General features: G+C 49.7%; 2 protein-coding genes across 3 annotated transcripts; both read right to left on the bottom strand.

Moving 5' to 3' along the window:
• Window positions 1–11,414: 11,414 nt before the first annotated feature.
• On the bottom strand, window positions 11,415–14,117 carry CCDC8 (coiled-coil domain containing 8 subunit of 3M complex). The gene has a single exon (XM_019752573.3). The coding sequence runs from the start codon at window positions 13,117–13,119 to the stop codon at window positions 11,881–11,883; it is 1,239 nt and encodes a 412-aa protein (XP_019608132.3). The 5' UTR covers window positions 13,120–14,117; the 3' UTR covers window positions 11,415–11,880.
• Window positions 14,118–19,766: 5,649 nt separating this feature from the next.
• PNMA8C (PNMA family member 8C) lies at window positions 19,767–23,962 on the bottom strand. Of its 2 annotated transcripts, none has more exons than XM_074316226.2 (2): window positions 22,786–23,962; window positions 19,767–20,341 (listed from the first exon to the last, which is right to left on the bottom strand). In XM_074316226.2, exon 1 carries the CDS (start codon window positions 23,435–23,437, stop codon window positions 22,823–22,825), a length of 615 nt encoding a protein of 204 aa, XP_074172327.1. In that variant the 5' UTR covers window positions 23,438–23,962; the 3' UTR covers window positions 19,767–20,341; window positions 22,786–22,822. The 2 variants fall into 2 exon arrangements, with proteins under 2 accessions (XP_074172327.1, XP_019608232.2); XM_019752673.3 differs by having other exon boundaries at window positions 22,822–23,961.
• Window positions 23,963–25,042: the final 1,080 nt, after the last annotated feature.

The raw sequence follows: 25,042 nt of genomic DNA, 5'->3' as shown, positions 1-25,042 counted from the left end.
ACGTTCCCCCTGTAACGCGGTCTTTCCCATTTGCCAGGTCAATGCCCTGGGAAATAACCGTCCATAGAATTGACAGGTAGTCATTAAACAGCTGTCATTAAACAGCTGTTTGTGTGATTAACATTGTCAGCTGACACCGGACCTATTTGATCACAACTGTATCCATCCAGGGTGGGTGCTCAGTTTGATGGATTGATGGAAGGATAAATGAATGAATGAATTTGTGAATGAAGGGAAGGGATGGCGCTGCCAAGGCTACCTGACAGCAGTTGAGAGTCTGGGCTTTGAGATCAGAGAGAACCTGTGTTCACTTCCTGTCCTGCCACTTCCCAGCTGTGTGGGCTTGGCAAGCACCCCTTGCACTTTCTCCCCACCAAGCCTCAAGTTTCTCGTCTGGAAAAGGGGCATATTAATAGCATTATCCAAGTGTCTCCAGTTTCATAAGTATAAAGCAGTAACTCATTGTTACTTTATTTTGTATATTTATAACTTTTAATGATTTTGAGCATCTGATCATGTGTGGATGAGCTGTTGACGTGACCCCTCTTCTAAATTGCCTGTTCCTATTTTCACCTGTTTTTCTATTGTGCATGCCTTCCTTTCCTCCTTGATTTGCATAAGTATCGTGTACATTTCTCATCGTGTATTCCCAACACCTAGAAATTTGTAGCAATCTTCTTCCATTCTTTTGTGTCTTTGTCTATGGTGACATGTTAACAGAAACTCTTCATTTTGATATAATCAACTTCGTGGTTTGCCTACTGGTTTGTATTTTCGGAGTTTTGTTCAAGATGTACTTCTTCCTGCCCTCTATCTCCATCGAGATGCTTCCCTGCCTCCCAGTCTTGTGAATTTTATGTGTTTTCTTTGGCATAGAGGTCTCTGAGTCCATCTTTGTATGCAGTGTGAATTAGGGATTCCATTTTCGTTTTATACATATATGTAGTCAGCTCTTCGTGAACCATCTACGCTTTTCAAACACACCCCTCCAATGACAGTTCTCTGTATATATGTTTAAAGAAGCACCTGCACCGTGGTTCCCAAATTGTAAGCCAAGAGAGATTTAACATTTTTCAGGGAAACACAGCGACATCTGTCGGACACTGCGGGAACTACCAGCTCAGGTAGTTCGCAGCTTCCACCTTAGCCCCGCCGCAGTCCTTTCGATGACGTCATGTCTTCTTAAAGCTGCGCTTCGTTGGCTGCGGGGATAATAAGCAAATCGCAGGCCAAAATCAGAGCGGGACGGGAAATGAGGGTGGCAGTGTTCAATCTGATCCCAAGGTTTGAGAAGTTGTGCAGCGCCACACAGATACACACACCCCATTAGTAAATAATTATGCTTATTTAAGAATGAAATCAAAGTTTTTCTTTCAGTATATTTTCTAAATAGCTACTAAGTTGTTATCAGGTTGTTTGGACCTAACTAGAAAATAAACGCGTATTTCTTTTGAGGAGCCATGGAAAAATGACCAAAACTCTGAGCCGGTGCACAGAGCCAGTTTAGGGTTGTGGGCACCGGGGCCCAGGGTCACAATACCTGGGTTTGTAACCTCTCTTTGCCACACTTGGACATCATGGAACTTCTTTGCCTGTAAAATGGGAATCATGAAGTATAGAGATTAATGACAAAAGCTCATGTAAAATTCTTAGACAATTCCTGACATGTCATTAGCAGGCAGTAAGTGCTAGCTTTATGAAATTATTTCTTTAATTAACCAAAATGCAATACATTTCTACCAATGCCTTTTTGCTGCACTTAATAATATTACCAGGACAGTTTTTCCAGGTTCCATAAGGAACTGATAGCTTCACAATTTCACTGTTACTTCCTTTTTCCTTAGTCTGTATCCTTCAGGTTCTTTATAAAATGAGAATTCCCAAGATCTCGAGGTTCCCTGGGCTCCCTGAACCTTTGGTGCAGACCTACAAAGGACGACCCTTTCCTCTCAAGACCCCCACCCTTTAGTTATTTCCTCCTCCTCCCAGAAGGCGGTCCATCTCCTCATCCTGGCATTCCAGGCCTCTGTGTCCTGCCCTGGCTACAGCCTCCTGTCGGGTAAATCATGACTCTGCCACCTCCAGGCCTGTGACCCTGGACAGGTCTCTCAACTTTCCTGAGCCCAGTTTCCTCATCTGTATAATGGGGATGATAACAGAACCCGCATCATGGGGCTGCTGTGAGAATTACCCAGGTCAGCCTTTGAAGAATCTGCCCTACAACAGGTAGAAGTGGGGAGGTGCCTGGCTAGAGGCCCCCTTTCCAAACATTCCCCATCCTCATCAAGGGGACCAGCACCTGGTCACCACCATCTCTTTTGGGACCTTGGCAAAGAACAAAGAGCTGTGAAGTCACAGGCTGGGACTGGGAGCTTATCTGCAGCTTAGATGTTGTGTGATTTGGGGAAATTAAACAACCTCTCTGAGCCTCGCTTTCCTCATCCATCTTGGTTAGGTCTCATCTAGTTGATGTGGAGATCGGGTGCGTGGAGCGCCATGGGCCTGGTTCGCAGTAGAGCTGAATTAGCTGCTGTTGGTGTCAGTTACTCCTTTCCCAATGCCCAAGATGGCAAATGCGCTGAATTAAATAGTTGTTGGATTAAAGCACCCTCTGGTGGGCACAAGAAGCCACAGCCCAGGGAAAAGAAATATGGAGCCAAAGTTGAAACCGAATTATTTCATTCCTTTTTTCAACAAACTTCCTTGAGTCCCTTCTCCGTGCTGGGTGGTGCTGGGGACTCATCAATGACAAGACAGCCGTGCACCTACCCTCCCAGGGCTCACAGTTAAGTGGGGGAGACAGTGACGACCCAGAGGAGGCACCTGACCCGGTCCAGGCACTTTAGGCTGGAATGAGATACCGAGGAGGACAGGCCAGGCCTTTTCGGACCTCATGGGCCATGGTGAGGAGCTGGGCTTTGTCCTGAGGTCAGTGGGGAGCCATGATAGGCTCTGAGCAAGTGGGGACAGAGTCAGATCTGTTGACGGTTGTTGGGAAGGTTTGGGAGTGGGGAGGAAGGACCAGGAAGGAGACCGGCTGAGTAAGGAGGCACCTGGATGGCAGTGGGACCTGGGGATGGGGGTGGTATCAGGGTGAAGCCCAAGGCTCCCTAGGAAGGGAAGACCCCAGCTCACTCCCAGTCTAAGGGAGGATGGCATGGTCTTCAGTCTGATGCCACACCCACTCCTGCCCCAGGCTTGGCCCAAGCCTCAAACTGCACATTCCCTCCTGGAGTTCCCATCTGCACCCCTTCAGCCCAGGGCAAGTTCCCTAATGCCCACTGCAAATCTTGCCCCTTGGGACACGCCCAGATCTGCCAAGAGCGTCCAGAAAAGACCATTTGGCACCAAGCTGGGAAGGGAGAATGGGCAAGGATGAGGGGTGGAATGGGGAAGGAGCTGCATGTGCGTGTGATGGGGTGTGTGGACATGTGAAAGGATACTAGTCAGTTTGGTGTGTGTGTACCTGGGTGGGTAGGTGTGTGATTGTGTGGGGTGGGGGGATTGTGTGGGTGTGTCTGGGTGTCTGTGAGTTAGGGTGGGTTAGTGTGATTGTGACATGGGCTGACTCGAGCCTACTCCACACCTTGAAACTACCAAACCTCCCTGTGTCTCAGAGAAGCCACCACCACCAGCTGGAGTTTGCACGTCCAGAGTAGAGAACGGACATCCCAAGTTTGGGTGTCACTCTCCCTACAATCCTTGCATACTGGGGACTCCCAAACACAAGCTTCTCATGTGGCCTAAAACAAATAAAAACAAACAAAAATAAAACCCATGTGAAGAAAGGAAACCTCAAAGCCAAGAGAAGGTGGGAGATGATCTCAGGTGAAAACTATTCTTTTAAAGGAAATCCATTTAGGTCCACCCTTAACCCTACTTCCTGACTTAGCTCCCCTCACCTTTTTTCACATTCTCACCACCTGGTGGAAGCCAGGCCAGTTGCTTTCCGGGGCTGACACTGGTGAACACGATGCAGGCAGGTTTTCACCCCCATTTCCCAGATGAGGAAACAGGCTCAGAGAGGCGGGGAAGAAATCGAACATGGGTCTGTCTAACTTCAGGGTCCCTCTCATCACCGCCCTCCAGTCCCGCGGACGGATCACACCGGATCGCCGAGGCTGAGGCCGCGGTGCCCCCGCACCAAGGACCTGACCTCCTCCTCGCCCCCTTCCCTACATCACCTCCTGAGGCTAATCCTGTCCCAGCCCCTGGCCGGCTCAGGCAAGGAGAGGGGCGCTCCTAGACTCCCTCGTGTGTGAACAGGTCTTACAACAGCCGGAGAGAGGAATGAGGGTTCCCGGGACAGGAAGCGACCTCCTCCCCGCCACCCCCAGCAGGCAAGACCAGGTTGGTAGCCTCAGCCCACGCAAGTCGCAGAGCCCGTGGTTCCCACCAGGGGGCGCTCCAAGACCGCTAATTGGAGACGTGCCCACCGAAGTGCTTCTCCAGCGCTCAGGTGCGCAGGGCAGAAAAACGTGCCCAGATTGATCATTTCTGAACAGGGGAGGTGGGATTCAACACTGATTACAAAAATAACAATAACATTTTTTTCTATAGCTCTTACTATATTCCAAGAACAGTTTGAAGCATTCAGGTTATTTTTTTAATTTTATTTTTTAAATTAAAATACATATAAATATATTGGGGCCGGCCCAGTCACTCAGGCAGTTAGAGCCCCATGCTCCTAACTCCAAAGGCTGCCGGTTGGATTCCCACATGGGCCAGTGGGCTCTCAACCACAAGGTTGCCAGTTGGATTCCTCGAGTCCCACAAGGGATGGTGGGTTGCGCCCCCTGCAACTAGAAAAGGGCAACTGGACCTGGAGCTGAGCTGCGCCCTCCACAACTAAGATTGAAAGGACAATAACTTGACTTGGAAAAAGGGCCTGGAAGTACACACTGTTCCCCAATAAAGTTCTGTTCCCCTTCCCCAGTAAAATCTTTTTTAAAAAATACATATAAATATAAAATTTACCATCTTAGCCATTTTTAAGTGTACAGTTCAGTGGTATTACAAACATCCTCACTGTTGTACAGCCATCACCACTATCCATCCCCATAACTTTTTTCATCTGGAAATCTGAAGCTCTATACCTATTAAACAATAATACTCTATTCTCCCCTCTCTCCAGCCTCTGGCAACCACCATTATATTTAATGTCATGATTTTGATTATTGTAACTACCTCATATAAGTGGATCACACAGTATTTGTCTTTGTGACTGACTTATTTCACTTAAGGTTCATCCATGCTGTAACATATTACCAAATTAACTTCCTTTTTATGGCTGAATAATATTCCATTGTATGTATATACCACATTTTGTTTATCCATTCATCAGTAGATGGACCCTGGGGTTGCTTCCATGTTTTAGCTGTTACGCTCCTATTGTTTTAAGGCAAGTTTAGGCATGCTTATTGTTCACATTTTACAGATAAAAAATAGAGAGATGATTTCCCCAGGGTCACACAGAGCTGGACTCTGAACCCAGGCAGTCTGGATTGATTCAAACCATGGCCACGTGACTCCAGAGTCTGTGACTGAACACCCCTTCCCTGCCCCCCAAATTCTGGGGCAGGTGGAACGCTGGGTGTGGGGATGAGCTGCAGGGATGAGCTGGAGCAGATCAGGTGGGGCCTGAGTCACCGGGAGGCAATCGCAATCCATGCGCTGTCCTGGAGCACACAGTGGTCTGCCCCCTCCACACACACACACACACACACACACACACACACACACACCCCTTCTTGGTCACGGTCAGGTGGGAGATGGTCTGGAAGTGACCTGTCCGTGAATAATAACCTCAGTAGGACTTACTGAGCGTTGTGGGGCGTGGAAGGGGGGGTTGGCTGAGCACTGGGCTCTGCTCTAAGCATTGGAGTCACAGCTTCCCCATTTTCCCGAGGATGCTGAGAACGTGATCCCCATTTTCAGGTGCCTAAATGGAGACACCGAGAGATAAGTAACCAAGGTCATAAGGAGGATAAGGGGAGAGTGGAAGTGAGTCCAGGCAACCCCACTCCAAATACCCTACCCCCACTGCTCCGTTTCCACATCTCTCCCTGCTCCCCCAAGAAGGATGGAGGACAGAAAAACGTCTCCATCTCTCTCCTTCCCAGATGCCCAAGCAGACTCTCCCCACTCCATGTCTGTGTTCTGTCGTTCTCTTAGGGAACAGAGAGGGGTGGCTGGGCCGATCCAGGTAAACGCTGGTTTGGAGTGAAAACTACAATCCCAGAGTCACCCATGGGCTGAATTTGGGGACTGGGCCCTACAGGCAGCAGTTAGTCCCTCCTGCTTTAAAAATAGTGAATATTCTTGCTGGCATCACCAGGTCACCAAAGTACCCACCCCACCTCTAAGCCCTGAGTGGATGCTCACGCTGGGTTTGGGAGGGCAAAGATGGATGCGTCCACTCCAGAGCGGGGCAAACTGACTCCCGGTCTTCTGTGCCAGCCGTCGCGAGAGGGCACACGTGGGGAATTGTCTCCAAAATGGCCACTATTTATTTTTCTCCTTGTGTGTGCTTGGGACTGCTCTAAACGAGAGGTGGAGTCTGTCTCCTCTCTGCTAGAATCTGGGCTGGCCTTTTGACTTGGTTTTACCAAGAAGTCAAGTCCCAGCCAATTACTCCCTTCCCCAAACCCTCTAATGGCTTCCTATGTCACTAAAAGTCAAAGCTATAGTCCTTATAATGGTTAGAACTTCTCGGTCCAATACCACTGGTCATTTGGGGTCATTTAAATTTAAGTGCAATTAAAATTCAATAAAATTGAATATGCTTTTTTTCCCCAGTTGTACCAGGCATATTACAGGTGCTCAAGAGCTACATGTGGCCAGTGCAAGTAGAGAACATTTCCATTATAGCAGAATGTTCTCTGGGACAGCACGGGTCTACTCACTCTGTCCCCATTTCAGCTGTCGGCCTTCCAGCCCACGGTTCTCTCATGGCTCCAGTCATTCAAAAATCCTTGCTGTTCCGGGAACACGTGGGACGTATTTCTGCCTCAGGGCCTTTGCACTTGCTGTTCCTGCTCCCTGGAGAGCCCTTACCAGGATATTTACGTGGGTCTGTCCTTCACTTCACACAGGTCTTTCTTCAAATATCACATTCTCCGAGGAGGGTTTCCCTGACCACCTTTGTGAAAATGTCACCATTCCCGCCCATTCCCATCTCATTTTGCAGAGCTCTGATTGCCACCTGCCACAGGTATGTGTTTCTAAGCCTCGCACTGACTGTGTTTGTCAGGGAGGTTAATAGAGGGAATTGGCGACACGCGTTTTGCAGGCAAAGTGCAGAAAGGGGGAGATCAGGGGGCCCACAGATTGGGAACGCAGCGAGCTGCTCCCCGCCAGGGGACTGCTGCTGCCCAGAGCCCAGGTCGCTGGGCGCGGAGGCTCCGCGAACAGAGCCCATGCCGGAGGAGGGATCCAGGAGCCCCGGCTCACGTCGCTGCTGCGACTGCCACCGCAGCCCCGGCAGCCTCCGGATAGCGTCCCCACCTACCGCTTCCAACTGCCACCAGTGCCCCTGGGCGACCAGCAGCAGCGCAGCTGGCAGAGGAATCGGGACGTGGTTGAGGCCAAGGGTCCCACCGATGATGGGGAGCTGGGGTGGATGAGCGAGGGGTGAGGAGCAGCAGAGTGGGAGCAGGACCCCTGTGGGGGGAGGGCAGGCGAGAGTGTGGTCCGTCCTGTACCGGGCCGCCTGCCCAGTGCCCGCACACGGGGGCTGCTGTTTCCAGTTGTCGAATGACTGACTGAATGAACCACGCGTGCTTGGAGAACCTGACCCAGATGAGCCGGGCGAAGAAGGTGCTGCAACGCTTCGCCCTGGCGGGAGGGAGCCCAGGGGCGCGCGGAGCAGCGTCTCGGGTCCAAGTGGCAGGGTCTAAAAGGCCTTGGGATCCCGCTGGAAAGGGCGGCGCGCGGGGCCCACACAGGCCGGTTAGCAGCGGGTTTGTCCCCACGGGGAGCCCGGAGGTGCCGCGGTCCCGAGGACCCCACGGAACGCTGCCGTCTCGTTTGGGAGAAGACAGCTCCTGGGACCAGGCCGAGAGAGCTGCGCGAAACTTAAAGGACGTGTATCCGAGCCCGGAGCTGTGGCTGCTGCAGGAAGCAGGACAGACAAATGCAGAGCCTCGGGGAGCGTTACCCGCGGGGGACAGATAATAAGCCTCCTAGAGAAGCGCAGGGTCCTGCATTAGACAGCGATGGCTGCAGGGGAGAAAAACCCGGAGGGAGGGGCCTGAGGAGGTGGGGCCGGAGAGGGTTTGCAATCATCACCTGTTCAAGGTTGTGCGGGGAAGCCCTCACTGAGGAAGTGACATTTGAGCAAAGACCCGAAATAAGTGAGGGGTGAGGCAGGCGGATACCCAAGGGAAGCCATCCAGAGGGCAGGAACACAGGTGCAAAAGCTCTGAGCCGAGGCTGTGATACTAGGGGGTTATTCAGGTTTCATCACCCACCCCTCCCGGGCCAGGCTTCGGTATTGTTTGTCTCTGTGAGGTTCTACGAGGTGAATAGATTGGGGACGGGGCGGAAGGGGGGCGGAGGGGTTGTGCGCGCGGGTTTGAGTCTGTGGATAGCCCAGGTTTGGGGGAAAAGGTTTAGATGAAGGCAGGTTTTCACTCCCCATTTCCCAGATGAGGAAACTGAGGTTCAGAGAGTCGGAGAAGGGAGCTCAATCCCGGATTTGTCCTACTCCAGAGCTTCCTCTCATAACCACATAACGGGTCCAGGACATGAAGTCCAGGTGCCCGGGCTCCCAACCCCGTACCATACCCAACCTCGTTTCCCACCCCCGGGCTGACCCTTCCTGGTCCCTGGCCCGCTCAAGTCCTGAGACTCCTGGGAGTGTGGTCGGGTCCTAAAACTACTGCGAGAAAAGACTGGGGACTCCGGGGGCAGTAGACGACGCTACCACGCCTTACTGGGGAGCGGGGAGAAAGCCCACAAGAGCTGCGGCGCCTGCGGTGCCCACCGGTGGGCGCTCCAGCACCGCTAGTTAAAGATGTTGCAGGCTCTGGCCCAGCGCCAGAGGCTCCACCTGGCCTTTGAACGCCAGGCTGCGGAAAGTGGATATTCCTGGAGGGCAGCAGTTCTTCACGTGAGGTCCTGGGATCAACGGCATTAGCATCACCTGAGAACTTCATAAAACTGAACATTCTTGGGTCCACTCTAGACCTATGGAATCACTTGGGGTTGGGACCCAGTATTCTGTGTTTCTGAGTGATTCTGAGAACCTCCAAGTGATTCTGAGAACCTTTACTATGGGGTCTGATTATCTCCTGGAAGCCTAGGGTAGCGGTTCTCAGCCCCTGTGCACATTGGAATCACCCCGTAAGCTTTAGAGCTCCGCATGTCCCCACCTTACCCTGGATCAGTTCCATGAAAACCTCTGATAGTTAAGGCTGAGCATGGGCATTTGAAAGGTCTCATGTCATTCCACACAGCAGCCAGGATTGGGAACCGCTGCTGTAGTAGGGTCTTGTAAAGAATTGGTCTCCTCTGACATATAACAGGATTAAGAGGAGATAAGGTCCGTTGGGGCTGATTTGAGCTCTAACACATCAGGTCTTCAATCCTCTCAGCAATCTTGGGAAGAAAGCTCTATGATAATCTCTCTTTCAGATGAGTAATTGGAGGTACAGAGAGGTTAAGTAACCATCCCAAGGTCACACAGCTTGTAAGGGGCAATGCTGGAGGTGAGCTGGGCAACCTAACTCCAAATCCCTCCTCACTCTGTCCGCCTAATGGTTTCATCTTTTCCTACATCACCATGGGACCTGGGAAGGGGGACCCAGAAAGGCCCCATCTGTTGCAGGGTAGCATCTCTACATCTGTGTTTCATTTTCTCTTTGGTGATAGTTAGGAGTGGCTGGGCCTGCCCAGAGAAAGGCTGGTTTGGAGACAAAACTCCAGTTTTCTGGGGACTTTCTCCCTGAAAATCCCAGTATGTTTGAAACCACTATCCCAGAAGCACGAATGGGCTGTATTTTGGGCTGGTCCCTGCGGGCACCATTTGAAACCCCCTTGGATTAAAAAATATTGAAAGCCCTGGTATTGTCTCAGGTTACCAATGGGACCTTTCACCTCTAGTGTCCTGCTGGATGCCCATGCCTGGGATGCTGGGGACAGGAACAAACTGAGAATTAGCAGGGAGATAGATTTGCCTAAAGTCTCTGAGTGTCTCCAGGTCTCTCACCATCTCTGCTCCGCTCTCCTTTTACCTTCCAGCAACCCAAACAGGCCGGGCCCCCAGGTCAGGAGGCCACTATTCTCCCAGATGGGCAGCAGACATGACAGCCCCCACCAACCTGGCATCCAGAGTGTTCACTGGCCACTGCAGAGATGGCCCCACCCACTTGGTTATCTCCCCCCACGTCAGGCCCCAAAGTCCATCTCTCCAGGTGGGGTCCACAACTTGTCTTTTTTCCAAATTTCACTGGGGGCTCTTTTTTGCCCATATATGAGCTGTTAACTACCGTGTTTCCCCGAAAATAAGACCTAGCCAGACAATCAGCTCTAATGTGTCTTTTAGAGCAAAAATTAACATAAGACCGGTCTTATATAAGACCCGGTCTCATATGATATATCATATGATATCATTTCATATCATATGAGACCAGGTCATATTAATTTTTGCTCCAAGATTCATTAGAGCTGATTGTCCGGCTATGTCTTAGCTATGTCTTACTTTCGGGGAAACATGGTACGCCTAGTTCAAAGGGGCTATTAGCATCACACAGCAAGCCCCACCAGCAGTGACCAATTTGGGGGCAGAGGGTGGAGAGGGCTGAACATTCTTAAGTTCCAAGGGGAAAAAAAACTAAGAAATTCAGGCCAGGTTGCAGCCAGTCAGGACAGGGCTGACCTCTTCCATAATTCCCTTTTCTCCGGCCTCCAGTGAGGTTGGGGTGTGGTCGTTTGCTATCTGTTTTTTCACTGGTGGGGGTGGGGTGGGGGACACAAACAATAGAGAGATGTTCTCCAGCTCCCACAGGGCCTTAGCAACCCGATTTCTCCCCGATTGTAAGCACCAGTCACAACACGCTCCACATTACTACACCACAACCCCCCTTTGGACCTGTTCCTATTGCAATGATTTGTCACTGTGTCCAGTGGCGAAGCTGCCCCAGATGTTGGTGGGGCACAGCCAGTGCTACTCACAGCTCTGGCATGAAGGGTCCCAGAATCTGCATTTAGACACATTTTCCAGATGATTCTTTTGTCCCTTGTAAAACGTATGAAGTGTATAAACTGCAGGCCCTCGACCCTTGGACCTGGCAGAAACCAAGGGTGTGGGGATGGCAAGCAAAGTGACATAAACACAGGTCATGGAGGGGACACAAGGACGTGACAGAATCACCCTGGAGCATTCTTCCGCTGCCAAGTCCAAAGCCAAGAAATAAGTTTGTAAACATTTTTATTTCCATGTTGACTTGTGCCCTCTTTGTAAATTCAAGGAGGCAGTTAATGTGAAGCGTGCAGGAGGAAGGGAGATGAGAAAGGGGAAGAGAGGAATTTCTCCAGGCCCTCGCTCCTCTGGGCCCTCGCTCCCTTTTTCAAGCTGAGCACCTGGAGTTGCTTTTGAGGAAATTAATGCAACCCCATTGTATAGGTTTCCTTCTTTACATTCCTTGGGTTACTAGAAAGACTTTTAAAAATCAATGCATGAAAGATAAAATTTTAACATGAAAAGGGGTGCTAAGTAGAGAGATGAGGGGCACTGCCTGGCTTTCACTCTACCTCCTATTTCAGGTGTGGAGGCAGAAAGATTATCTCTGTCCAAGGGCAGGAGAGAGAGGGATGCGTCCTGAGTGGCCAATAAGTTAGTGAGTGGGTGGCAGGTGCTCTGGCTTCCCTGCCAGCACCTCACAGCAGGTCCTCTTGTTCACCCTGCTCTGCTTCTGCTCTGGCCTCGGCCCTCAGCACCCTGAGGCTCCTGGCCTCGGCTGCCCTGGGGACTCTCTTGGGCAGGGTTGGCACCCGGGGAGTGTGCCAAAAGGCTCTCCTGCGCTTGCGAAACCACGAGAAGCGCCCAGGGGTCTGGAACCTCACTGTCTTCACCTGTTTTCGGGCCCTAACTCCTGGGGTGGCTCCTGTGGCCCCCGAGGCAGCTAAGGCTTCAGCTTCCTGGACAGCTGGGGCCTCTGCCCTCTCATTATGTGCAGCCTCTGCCCCGTGGTCAGCTATGGCCTCTGCCCTCTGGTCATCTGCAGCCTCTTCTCTCTGAGTACCTGCAGCCTCTGTCCCCTGAACTGCAGATGCTGCTTCCTCCGTCCTGCGCCTCCTGAATGAGGCCCAATTGATCTTGGGCCTCCATCGTCTTGGAGGGGCCTCAGGCACTGGCCCATCTCCTGCATTCCCCACATTATCCCCCCAGCTGGCACTTCCTGGCACCCCATCCCTCTCCACCCTGGTAGAGGCCTGCTGGGCCTCGCCCATTCCTGGGCTGGACCTTGGTGTCCAACCCTTCACCCTCTGCTTCAGCTTCCCCCAGGAAACCTGGCTGACATACTCTCGCCACCTGTCCGCCTTAGATGGCTGGGGCCCCGGGTTGTCCTCAAACATGGGGACCGGGAGGTTCACGCGGCGGCGGGCCGGCGGCGCGCTGGGTTTCTTCTCCCCACGGCGAAGGAAGGCCTCCACCAGTTCCTCGTCATCCTCGCTCTCCAGGTCACTCCCCAGGAATTTGCTGCCCAGGTAACTTACGGGCATTTTGCGTACCTTCCTGCCACGCCCTGAGCCTTTGTGGCCCTTGTTACTCTTCTCTCTGGAGGTCTCGAAGTCGCTGAACTCACTATCGCTGGCGTTGCTGCTGTCATAAGTGCCCACAACCAGCCGGGGAGGAGGGGTCACCATCTGCTGGACTCTCCTCACTCGGGGCTCCTTGGGTTTTTTGGGGGGCTGGGGCGGGTGAGGGGTGCTCTTCTCAATGATGCGGGCCACGTCCTCCAGGGTGCGGCCTTCTTCCTCCAAAAATTGGGTGAGCCGCTCCCGAAATTCCGCCTCCTTGGTGGCAGGCTTGGAGATGACCCTCCAGACGCCCCCAGCCAGCCTGACCTCCCGGGGGATGAGCAAATAGTCTACGTCCTCCCCAATCTGCAGCATCCCCACCGTGGAGTCCTCCTCCCTGCGGAACACCTTGCCGATCTTCTTAAAGGTCCCCACAGGCTTCAAGGCTTCCACGAGGACGTCCAAATCCACATCTTTGCAGACGTCGGGGACGCTCCAGAGGATTAGGCAGTCGGGAGACGGGAGGAAGCCCCAGGGGAACCAGCCCCCAACGTGGCTTTTCTCGAGGGTCTTTAAGATCTCCAGGGTGAAATCTGGGGTGGGGGCAACAAGCCCAAACTACACGAAGGCCCTAGTCTTGGGGGTCGAAGTGGAGGTGGGAGGTCCCAGCAGCACTGCCCGGAGAGTCTCACCTCCCCAGCCGGAGATGAGCCAACACCTCCCAATTTCTCTGCTTGCAACAAGTCCTGTCTGGACCAAGGCAGAGTCCCCTCTTAAGAACTGGTGGAAATCAATTTCCAGGATGCTTACGTGAGTCGGGGTGAGGTCAGTCCTGAGGCTCAAAGCCCACAGCAAGCTCCAAAAGTGGTGTCCCGGCTCCAAGTTGGGGCGCACGGGCTGACCCGGGCTCTTCCTGCCCCAGGCACGAGGGACGCGCCTGGAACTTGGGAGAGGACTTCGCAGACAAAGACAGCTCAGCCGCGGCTATTCAATATGGCCGAGGCGCTAGGAGGAGCAGCCCAGCCCCTCAGGAGGGTCTCCCGCCCCTCGGCAGGCTGCCACCCCAGTCCAGGCTGACCTTGACGCGCCTCCCGCCTCCCTGCCCGCGCGCGCGGTGCTGTGGAGCTCCGGGGAGGGAAGTTCCTTCTCGTCCTCCCCCAGGGTGAGGCCCACCTTTCCCCTTCTCATTTTACACTCCCAGACTCGAGAAGACTGACAGCGGGGCTGTCCACTCCTTTTGGGTCGCCCTCACTCCCCTCCCGCACGGGGGTGTGGCCGCGCCCCGGGCCTGGAAGGGGCCACCGCCTCCAAGCTGAAAGCGCGCCGAGGCCCACGTCAGCACCTTCTCCGAATAAGGCAGCAATTCCCAAACCTACCATCCTAAACGTGCGGGTTTCCAGCCTAGCCCAGAGGTGGGTGTGCTAATGGGGCCGTCCTTTGGAAAGCCACTGACACCGTATATTACCATTCTAAATTTATGTGACTTCTGGTACCAGCAATTCCTCCCTATATACCCATAAATAGGGGTGAAAAAAGTGGTACAAGGATCTTAATGCACCAGCTGTACCAGTGGGGCTTGACACACAGTAGGTGCTCAACAAATATTTTTGAGTGAAGTGAATGAATGAACCTAATTGTTCAGCAGGGACTGACTTAATTTTATGGTCTATTCTTACAGTGAAACACTGAGCAGCTATGAAAAAAGGATAGTTAACTTTTATAGAGCACTTCCTATGTGCTTAGACACCACTGTGTTTTCTATGAATCAACTTATGAAATCTTCACCATAACATTATGAGACAGGTAATACAATGATCATTCCCACTTTGTAGCTGAGAAAATAAAAGTGACACAGCCAGCAAATGATTGAATCTGGATTTGAATCTGAAACAGCCTGACCTGGTGTGTGTGTGTGTGTGTGTGTGTATACATGTACTCACACATGTACAAGCTCTGCCAAAAGGCCTAGGTGTGTACATGTACTTAGCACATGTACAAGCTCTGCCAACAGTAGCTGTTTCTGGGGAAGGGGACTGGGGACCCCAACAGGTGGCAGAGATGTGTCATTTTCATTCTATATCCTTTTGGATTGCTTGGCTTTTTGGCAAACCAAAATGTTAATTAAAACAAATGAAATTAAACCAAAGGTCCTCAAACTGGGCCACAGACATAGGGGTTTCCTGAGATGCAGGGGCCAGGATTTGCAAAGCTCCCAAGGTACTGCTGAGGCAGCCAGGTCAGCACCGATATGCACAATAATAACAATGGCATTAGTAATAATAATTGTTAACTTGCACAGAAGGTTTCCTTGGAACCAGGCACCCTGAATAGCCTGTTGTTATGAATGCTCAAAAGTTATAGGGTAAGGTGCATGCCTTCGCTATCATCTTCTTACAAATGGGGACACTGAGTCTGGTCTGAAGTTGCACAGCTGTAAGTGGAGGGGCTGATATTTGAACTTAGGCACTGGAGTAACCATCCAGGCAGGCTCGGAAGACACAGCTGATCTTTATCGCTTGCCTGGATCCACAAAAAAACACCTCTTCACTGGGCTGCCTGCTTTCCCTTTGCAGCCTGCAATCCATCCCTAACTGGCAGCTGGAGGGATCTTTTAAAAACTTAAGTCAGACCTATCTGTACTTTTTCTAAAATTCTCATCTAGGAGTAAAATCTAAGTCCTCACCTCAGCCCACGAAGCCCTATCAGTTCTCCTCACTTCCCTCTCTCTGTTCCACTCCAACCATACCTGCTGCTTTTTCACTGTTCCTCCAACAGTATGTTCACCCCCAACCTCAGGGCCTTTGCACTTGCTGTTCCCTCCACCCAGAATGCTCTGCCCCCACCTTCTCTGGCAATCTCCCTCTGCTCAAATGGCACGTTTTTTAGAGAAGTGATTCTGCCTCCCCCCTCCCCAACCCTCTCCAGGGCCCTATAGCTTAGGAATCCTTAACCATGCCATGGACCCTTTCCAGCATAAAGTCTTTCAAAGCATAAATATGCATCCATTGGATTACAAAGGAAACCAATTATAATGAAACACAGCTGTCAAAAGCAAAATTCCAACAGTCAAAAAAAAAAAAAAAAAAAAAAGTAAAGAAACCTGTAAAATAATGACTTTAATACACAGTATAAAAATTGTTAAGACAGGGGACACTAAATCTTCTATTTTTGAGATTTGGACCTCTGGTGTAATTCAAATTAATAAGTGCAATTTAGCTTGGGAAGTTTTGAAAGCTTTCTTTTCTTTGCCTCTTAATGATTCTCTTTTGTTTCTATTTACTTCGGCCCAGTGCAGGCCCTGTGACTTGGGAAGTTTTTCATCTGTATGGGATCCACTCTTCTGGATCCAACTTAAATCTACATAACGTATGGAAAGGTTGCCATAACCAACTTTACCGCACCTTCCCCCACCCCCAACTACAGACCAAAACAATTTACAGCCTGGTTAGTAAATACAAAACTTGAGACCAAACAAAGACTCAAGGCAGTAGTTTGCAGTAGTTTCCAGCTGACTGGCCAGCCGACCCTCCTCTTACTTTAATAAATCTATATTTCTATCTGACTCGTGAATTCTTTCACCGCCCGCGAGCGAGCAGACACAACAAAAATGAATACGTGTAATTTTATTTAACTCAAGATATGTGGTTTTATTCAACTCCTGAAGGAACCAGGCAGATGTTTAGAAAAAGAGGAAAGGGAGAGATTAAAGGAAGGGAAAGGAAAGAGGGAAAGAGGAAGGAAGACGCTTGGGGAATGGAGGGAGGTCAGGGTCTTAGCGAGGCCTTTGCACAATAGTTGGCTCACTCGGTTGGCTTTTCTTCGCTGGATTTTCTGCTCCTCCTCACCAGCCCCATCCCGGGCCTCTGCCCAAGCCGGGCCTCGCGCCACCCGGCTCCTCCCTTTTGCTCAGTTTCTCGCCCAGCCTCCCAGCGGTCTCCATGGCAACGAGGAGACGCGTTCCAAAGCGCGGGTTGGCTCTGAGAGGGTAGAGTGTGGCGGGACGGAGGTGGGGGGCAGGGCAGCGCCTCTTTCCAGCTTCTCATCCCGTCCTTAAGTCTGATGCCCCAAGTCACCGTCTCTTAGAATCTGCTTCGTAGAGGCCCAAAGCTAAAAATCCCCTTTTGAGGAATAATGGCTTAAGAATCCAAATCTGAGAAGCCAAAATAATGACCTCGCATTTGAGACATTTGCGCTGTTTCTGTCTTTGGTTGGAAGGAAGGGAGGGTTATCCTAGAAATGAAAACCTCGTATGTTCAACATTCTTACAGAAATTGCCAACCTCTGAGCAATTCACTGTGGGTGTTTTAACATGCCCAGGTCTCTGGCAGGCAAGATCCTTCTCCAGCCGCCCTGCTCCCCCAAAAAAGGATAATTATAGCTTCCACTTTTATATTTATTTAAAAGAAATGAAAAATCAGAACATAGGGGGAGAAAACAAAATATGGCCCAAATCTCTCTACCCAGCTTCACTTGGTTGCCGTTAAAAATAATAACAATAGTAATATTAAAAGTGACACACACACATGCTAAGAAAATGCTGGAGTTACAGAGAGGTGTAACATGAAATGCAACCCAGTCCCAGCCCCAAGCCTCCAGCCTCTCCCCCAAAGTAATCACAGTTAAATATCTCTGTACTTTTCCAGGGGGAAAAAATGCTTACTTTAGCATATGTGTAATTTTAGAATTGACCCCATGGGGGGTTTTCACATCATCCTAAATTGTTTTCATCACAGCGTGTACCACTTCCTGGTATTTTCTTATTTAGTTATTGTCTCACCCTATTAGAACATTAGTCCCATAAAGGCAGAGATAATCACCTGGTTTGTTCACTACTGCATTCTCGGCATCTAGAACAGTCCTAGCAGGTGTTCAAAATATTTGATGAATGAATGAATGAATGAATGATGCTAGATCTAGTACTACAAAACTTGCTTTTTTTGCACTTAATAGCATGTCTTGAAGTCTTTCATATCAGTATATGTATCTCCATCTCAGTTTTCCATCGCATATGCCCACAAGGTGGGAAAGTGATAATACTGATTATAATTCACTTTTATTGAGCACCCACTTTGTCCCTGGCCCTGTGTATTTTCTCTTCTAATCCTCAGAACCTCTCCTATGCAAGTGTTATTCCCATTTTCCAGATGAGAAAAACTGAAGCCAAAGAAGGCCATACAGCTAGGAAGTGGCAGAGCTGAGCTCTGAATCACTAGATTCCAACTGCCACACTCTTTTTTTTTTTTTTAATTTGTTGGGGTGATATTTGTCAACCCCGACACTCTTAACCTCCATTATTTGCCCAGTTGCCTGGCAGGTTTGAGGTGGGGAATAAGATTGGTGAGAAATCCCCAAAGACTTCTCTCCCAGATGACACTTGTAACCTTGGCACAGTCACCAGATTTGTCCTCAATTTTGAACGTCCAGAAATCAGGTCCCTGTCTACAATAAACAGGATACAATTTATCCACACCTCTGAACCAGATACCAATGGGTTAAATGACAGCACACAGTAGATCCTCAACACATACAGCAGGAAGCAGCAGTGACACCCTCTTTATCGTGTGCCCTGTTGATGCCAGGGGTCAGGTTAGGTAATATCCTGTGAGGGGCATTACTTTAATGTGTTCACTAGTTTGCCTTCTGGCATCCCAGCTTCCAAAACAGCCTTTTGTCAGCACATGGAGAATGTCAGCACATGGAGGGAGCTGGGCACACATTTATCAAGTTCAGGAATCAGAGAGAGAAAACCAGGCTACTGTGGTTTTTCTGTCAATGCAAAACACAACTGTCACTGGACCCAGGATCTCAGTGGCCAACGCTTAACAGCAGTCAATGAGACCATGTATCTTGAGCGTTGGCACAGGACCTGGGAATGTAAATGTTCGAAAAATGTAAGCCTTGGTCTTTAGAAGGGCAGTGTTGCCTAGTGGTTATTCAGGTAGCCTTGAGCCTGGTTCAAATCCTGGCTCTGTAAACCACGCTAGGACTCCAAGGTCAGCTGGGGCCACCCCAGACCCAAAGAGATCCAGCCTTGTGTCAGGAGCACAGGCTGTGGGCAGAAAGACATGGGTTACAATCCCTCTTGAACCTTCCTGTGTGGCCTTAGGCAAGTCACTTAACCTCTGAGTGTCGCTTTCCTTATTCATCGAATGAGATGACGGTCATGATCATATAATATTAATAATACAGGTTCATATTCATATATCTCCTCTTCTGAAATCTAAAAAGCTGAAAACGGGGGGTGGGGAGTGGGAGATGAGGGTAAGGGGGATTGAATATATGGTGATGGAAGGAGAACTGACTCTGGGTGATGAACACACAATGGGATTTATAGATGATGTAATACAGAATTGTACACCTGAAATCTATGTAATTTTACTAACAATTGTCACCCCAATAAATTTAATTAAAAAAAAATAAAAAGCTGAAAACTTTGCAACAAACACCCCCAAACAAATAAACAAACATCTGGAGGCAAGATCTAGACTGATGTGAGGCTATGTATCATCTTAATTTATTTCACTTTACATTTCCCTACAGAATACTAATGAGTTTGATTATTGGAGCTGCCCCAACGCCCTTTGGGGTGAATTACACAGGATAAGATATAATCACTGTATCAATTTCTAAGATCCAGAATTCTGAATCACACCTAGCCCAAGGATTTTGGATCAGGAGTTGTGGACCTACACTGCCATATCTCAAGGGTTGGGAAGATATCATGAATTGATGAATGTGAAGGAGTTTGCACAGTGCCTGGAACACAGGGTAGCTGTTATTGTCTTTATCCCAGATAAATTGTTTCACCTTTCCCATCAGCCATTGGAAGACCATGGGATAGAAGAAAGCTATGTGTTCTCTTGACCATGAGATCTGATAAATCACTTTTTAAAATAATCCAACCCTGGAAAACTTCAGGCAACCCATGGGAGTGGTTTTCAGAACATTTTTTTAGCAGCCAGATTGTTTTTCCGAATTTAAATCTTAACACTGCTTCCCCAACACATCAAAGAGCAGACTGATTGCATTAGCATATGTTTATTTTTTTAAGTTTGTACAATAAGACATCAACCACAAAAAACAATGAAGAATTTTAACTGAATCCACTTTTGAAATCGGGGGTTTACAAAGGCCAGCTGCAGCCTTCCATCAGCAGAACATCTAATTTACTTGGGAATTTTCTTTTAGGATCTGCTATACCAGCGATGTCTTGACTCAGACAGAAAAGCAACTTCAAATGGTGTCAGTTTTGCACAACTTGCATTGCAGTGTCAGGAAACTCTTCAACTGGTCCAGAAAAACTCAAAGAAGTGGTAGGAGATTTGGGGTTTAGGGGCAACATTAAACAACCTCCCGTGCTGTGTATCACAAATATGAACGCTGTATGGGAAACACCCGAAACCCACAATAAGCACAAATGCAGACTTAATATTGCAATATGATGATAAGAAATGTCACATTGTCCCTTGTGCCTTAATAGGAGAACTGCATGCAACCAACACATGTGCCTGAGGTTTCTGTAGCAGTTATTCAAGTCCAGATTCTGACGCAACAATGAGCCCAGTAGTCCAATATTCTGGGAGTGGGTGTGGCCAGGCTGGAAATTTACAAGGAATAAAAAGATCAATAGAGACCTACGAACTTCTAGACCAGGGATGCACTTGCAAGAAATTCAAATATACGTGTGGGGATGGCAGGAAAAGCCCTGTCTCAACCATTCATTGCACAAAAGAAAAGGATATTGAGGGTGATGGTAGAGAGTCCGCTTGGGGAATGGACAGAAATCAGTCTTTGGGGTTTCAGGTTATGTCAACACAAGTGAACTCTAAAAATCTTTTGTCTTAACACCTGCTGGGAGTGCATGGACCTAACAGGAGTTTCTGACTTGTCTGGGGGTGGGTCATTTGTCTGCACTCTGGCTCTGCTAGGGGGGCAAAATGGGGTAGCCTCTCAGAAATAAGAAAGGGGGTTTGATGCTGGAATTCACAGACATGATTGCCCACACAGTAATACCTTGGGAGTCTCCAGTGCTACAATTTGATACCTAAGAATCTAAGCACACACTCACCCATGTGTGTGCGCACCTGTAAATTACATTTTTGAAAAGAAATTCAGCTCAAATATTTGTAGATCTCTGAACTAATGAAAGTTTGGAAATTCACAGGTCAGATGGCCCTGGAGAAGAGCTCTGTCTACCACGAACATTTGGATTTTACCTAATTGGGTTTGTTCTCTTTCTTTCTTTCTTTCTTTCTTTCTTTCTTTCTTTCTTTCTTTCTTTCTTTCTTTCTTTCTTTCTTTCTTTCTTTCTTTCTTTCTTTCTTTCTCTTTCCTTCCTTCCTTCCTCCTTCCTTCCTTCCTTCCTTCCTTCCTTCCTTCCTTCCTTCCTTCCTTCCTTCCTTCCTTCCTTTTTTTTTATTGGTTCTTCACCATCACAGGGACTTGGGGACTCAACGCTGTTAACGGATAACTCTTGAAGGTGACCTTTTAATTATTGACCTCCTTTTGGACCATTCCTTGGAAGTCTTGCTTTTTGTTCTTTAGAGAGTGGAGCGCACCCCTCCCCGCCCAAGTCAGAGCTTCTAGTGTTTAATTTAGGGAGACCCATACCCTCACCCCAGGTGCCAATCAGAGCAGAAGTGTCCCCGTTCTGACCATCCCTGCAAGGGAGACCCAGCGTGTAGAAAACAGCGACAGCTTTTTATAGAGTCACACACGGAGCAGTGAGTACCTCAGAGGTGGCGATCAGGCAGCTCACTTTGTCAGGCGTGGTTTCTGCTTGTCATGTGCAAAATAGGCTGCCCATCCCGGACAAGTTTGTACCAGAGGTACCTTCAAGGTACATCCGTTTATGAAACAAAAAAAGGCTCTAGACTTTGCAACGGCAGGATTTCCAGCAGGGCCCAAAGCTAAAGGGGTTCGTGCTTCCTTCCTCCCAACACACACCCAGCAAAAGGGGCTGTCCCCAGCATCTCGCCGCCGGGGGTGTCGAAGCGGTCTTTCTCCCCCGGGATCACCCTGCCATGTTCTTCCTGCTTGGCTTCTCCTGAACTCTAGTAAGAGACTTTTAGCAACACCTTGGAATCCCGGACCGGATTTCTCCCTTCCATTTCCTACAAACACCTGCTTTGTAGGAAAGCAGGCGCTGGGGCGGGGGATGGAGGGGGGAGTCTTGAGAGCCCGCGGTCTCCATGGCAACAGTCTGACGCGCTGGACGGCTCCGACTGCGACTGCGCAGCTGGTCCCGCGGGGTCTCAGGGTTGTCAGATTTTGTTTGCGGGTCTTTGAGACCCTTCCTCATTCAGAAGTTACCCTCACCCGCTGAAATAATACCCACTCACATACTCAGCTGTTACTCTCACAACTACTCAAATATTACCCACTTGAACTCATGTTACACACTCAGATGCTACCCACACCACTCATATACTATATTCAAGTAACTCAGATGCTACCCGCACCTACTCAAATATTTAACAGGAGTACCGCGGGGGCAAGGTTTGGGTCTGTTTTGTTCCCTGCTGTATCCCAGTGCCTGGAACAGTGCCTGGTACACCGTAGGTGCTCATGAAATATTTGTCAAATGAATGAATACTCCATACTCAACCAGATATTACCCACATCTATTCAAATGGTACCCACACCCACTCAGATGTACCAAGTAACTCACACGTCACTCACTTACTATGAGTGCTGTGAAGGCAAGATTGCCTTCCTTCTGTATCCCCAGCTCCTAGAACAGTGCCTGGGACATAGTAGGTGTGCAGTACATGTCTGAAGAACGAATGACCCACACTCAACCAAGTGTTAACCACACCCACTCAGCTGTAACCCACAAGTTAACTCAGACAAAAATGCCCACCCTCACACTTGTTAGGGGTTTCCCAGGTCCTCAGGTGACACCCGTTCTTAACCAGTTACCCACTCAACTGAGTAATACCCGTTACACACGATCTACACTCACTTGCCTTCCCCAAAACTTCCTCAGACGGTACCCACCCTCCCACAATCGTTACCCACCCCCACTCAGCTGACACCCACCTTTCCTCATCTTCCCCCACGCCCACCCCGCGTCACCTCACAGCTTCTTGTCAGATGCATGGTGCCGTCGGCGGTTTTTCTTGTGCTTCCGCTTGCCCCTCTTGCCCTCTCCAGCCTTGCTCTCCTTCTCCACCGAGTCCACAGGTGACACCCGGTCCACCCCCACGGTGGCCCCAGCCCCCAGCTTCTCCTCCCTCCCGGGCACACAGAACTTTCTGGCAGGCAGCTCTCTGGGGCCTGTCACCGTCGGGCACAGTTCCTGCCTCAGGACCCGGGCCACATCCTCCACCGTCCTGCCCTCACTCTGCAGGAAGAGGTTCAGCTTGGTCAGGAATTCAATGTCCTGCTTCCGGGGCATGTAGACCACCCTCCACATGCCGCCCTTGCCCTTGATCTCCCTGGGGATCACGGCATAATTGATATCTTCCACCAGCCTAATGATAGCTGCCTTGGATCTCTCTTCTTCCAGAAAGGCCTTCCCAGCCACTTCGAACTTGCCCAGAGGTTTTAGAGGGACCCGAATGATCTCTTCGAATTCTTCATGGTTGCAATCCTCTGGGATACCCAGGATCATCAGGGACTTGTAACTGTCCACCTCGAGGGCCTTGCACCCGTGCTCCAACAGCGCAATGTCCTTTACACCGAACAGCATCTTGCCCAGCTCTCTGAGGCAGCAGTATGTCCGCTGGTGCACACCTGTGCTGCCTCGAGAATCCAAAAAATTATCCAGGATGCCACGATCCCTTCCCGAAGGCTATGTGAAAGAGAGGCCTCACGGACCCAATTTGTCCACCTTAATCAAGGATACCCGGGGCTCTGCCTGCAGGGGCTGCACTGTAGCCTCCCTCCGGAAAGGCTTCTTGGGAATTCCTAGGGATTCAAGCAAAGGGAAGCAGAGGTGGATGTCTGTCAGCTGGCTCGTGGCTCCTGGGCAAGGCCTTACCAGGGAGGGTCTGAAGATGCTGCTTCCCCTTTCTTGGCGGTGGCCTCCAAAGGTTTTGCAAGCCCTGGCAATCTCAGCAGATCTGGGACTGCTGATCTCGCGGGAGCCGCTGCCACCGAGGTGCTGTGGGTGGAGGCCTGGCAGGCAGAGCCGTTAGTCCCTTGCCACTGGCCCAGAGGCTGCCCCAGTACCCTGTGGCCTGGCTAAGACGAAGATGTGGCCTCTGCACTTGCTCCCGCAGTGACGTCACTGCCTCTGCGGCCGGGCGGTCTCCATGGCAACCGCTAGAGCATCTCCTCTGCCATTGGCCGGGCCCAGCCGCATTGAAATCAGAGTCCAAGGGGGTCTTTCGGGGGTGAGAGGTAAGTCAACCGCTTTCAGAAGTACCCCGACACACACACACACACACACACACACACACACACACACACACACCCCTCCCTTATCCTTTGGGAAAATGGCTGATTCCACGGGAGTGGAGACAGGGAAGATACAAAACGAGACTGGAACATCTTTTGGGGTCAGAAAGAAAGATAATGCTCAAAGAATGACGAAAACAGGCGGAAACACTCACAGGAGCCAGCTTGAAGAGCTCCCGCTGATCAAATCTGGAAACATTTGAGCATCAAAGTTAAAAATGGGAGTAATAGATATGAGAATCCGCGAGTCCCTGTAGACATATGTAAATGAATAAATGGAAGGTTTGGTGAAAGAATGTGGGTTTTTACCGTTGTCTCACATAAAACTTATGAATCAAAGGGAACAAAAGTATTTTTACGTGGAATGTCTTTATTTGTAGGACACACTCACTATAATATTCAGGAATAATATTCAGAATGATGCACCAAATTGACAATTTGCTCTAAAAATGGATTCAGAGGGAAAAAAGTATTTTGCACCATACTTGCAACTTTCCTGTAAGTTTGTGATTGTTTCAAAAAAAAATTTAAAGAAGAAAGAAATGTCCTGCATATGTGATCGCCTTCACAATGTCCCTTCCTCCCCTCCCTACCCCAGTAATAAAAGCTATAAAATTTAGGTTGGATTAACACCCTTCAAACTCCTAGCTCCAGGGGTGGGCACTGAAGGGCTTGAACTAATCAACATAGCTCGATCCCTGTGATTGGTTTAGAAATGGTCACCCTGGTAACTGGGGGTCTAAGCCAATCAGTGCGTTCTATCTTCCAAGTCAAGCGATTGGTTAAGGGCTGGACACATGAACTCAGTCCAATTAAAATAAAGCTCAGGACTTCTGTGACTAGTTATGATGAGGAACATTCTCTCCATCCCCCTAGATGTGAAAGAATGAACATG

Source organism: Rhinolophus sinicus, chromosome 8 (assembly GCF_057876585.1).
Source record: "Rhinolophus sinicus isolate RSI-liver-muscle chromosome 8, RSI-T2T, whole genome shotgun sequence".
NCBI classification, from domain to species: domain Eukaryota; kingdom Metazoa; phylum Chordata; class Mammalia; order Chiroptera; family Rhinolophidae; genus Rhinolophus; species Rhinolophus sinicus.
Note: the sequence above shows the minus strand (reverse complement) of the source record. Positions and strands in the feature narration are given on the sequence as shown.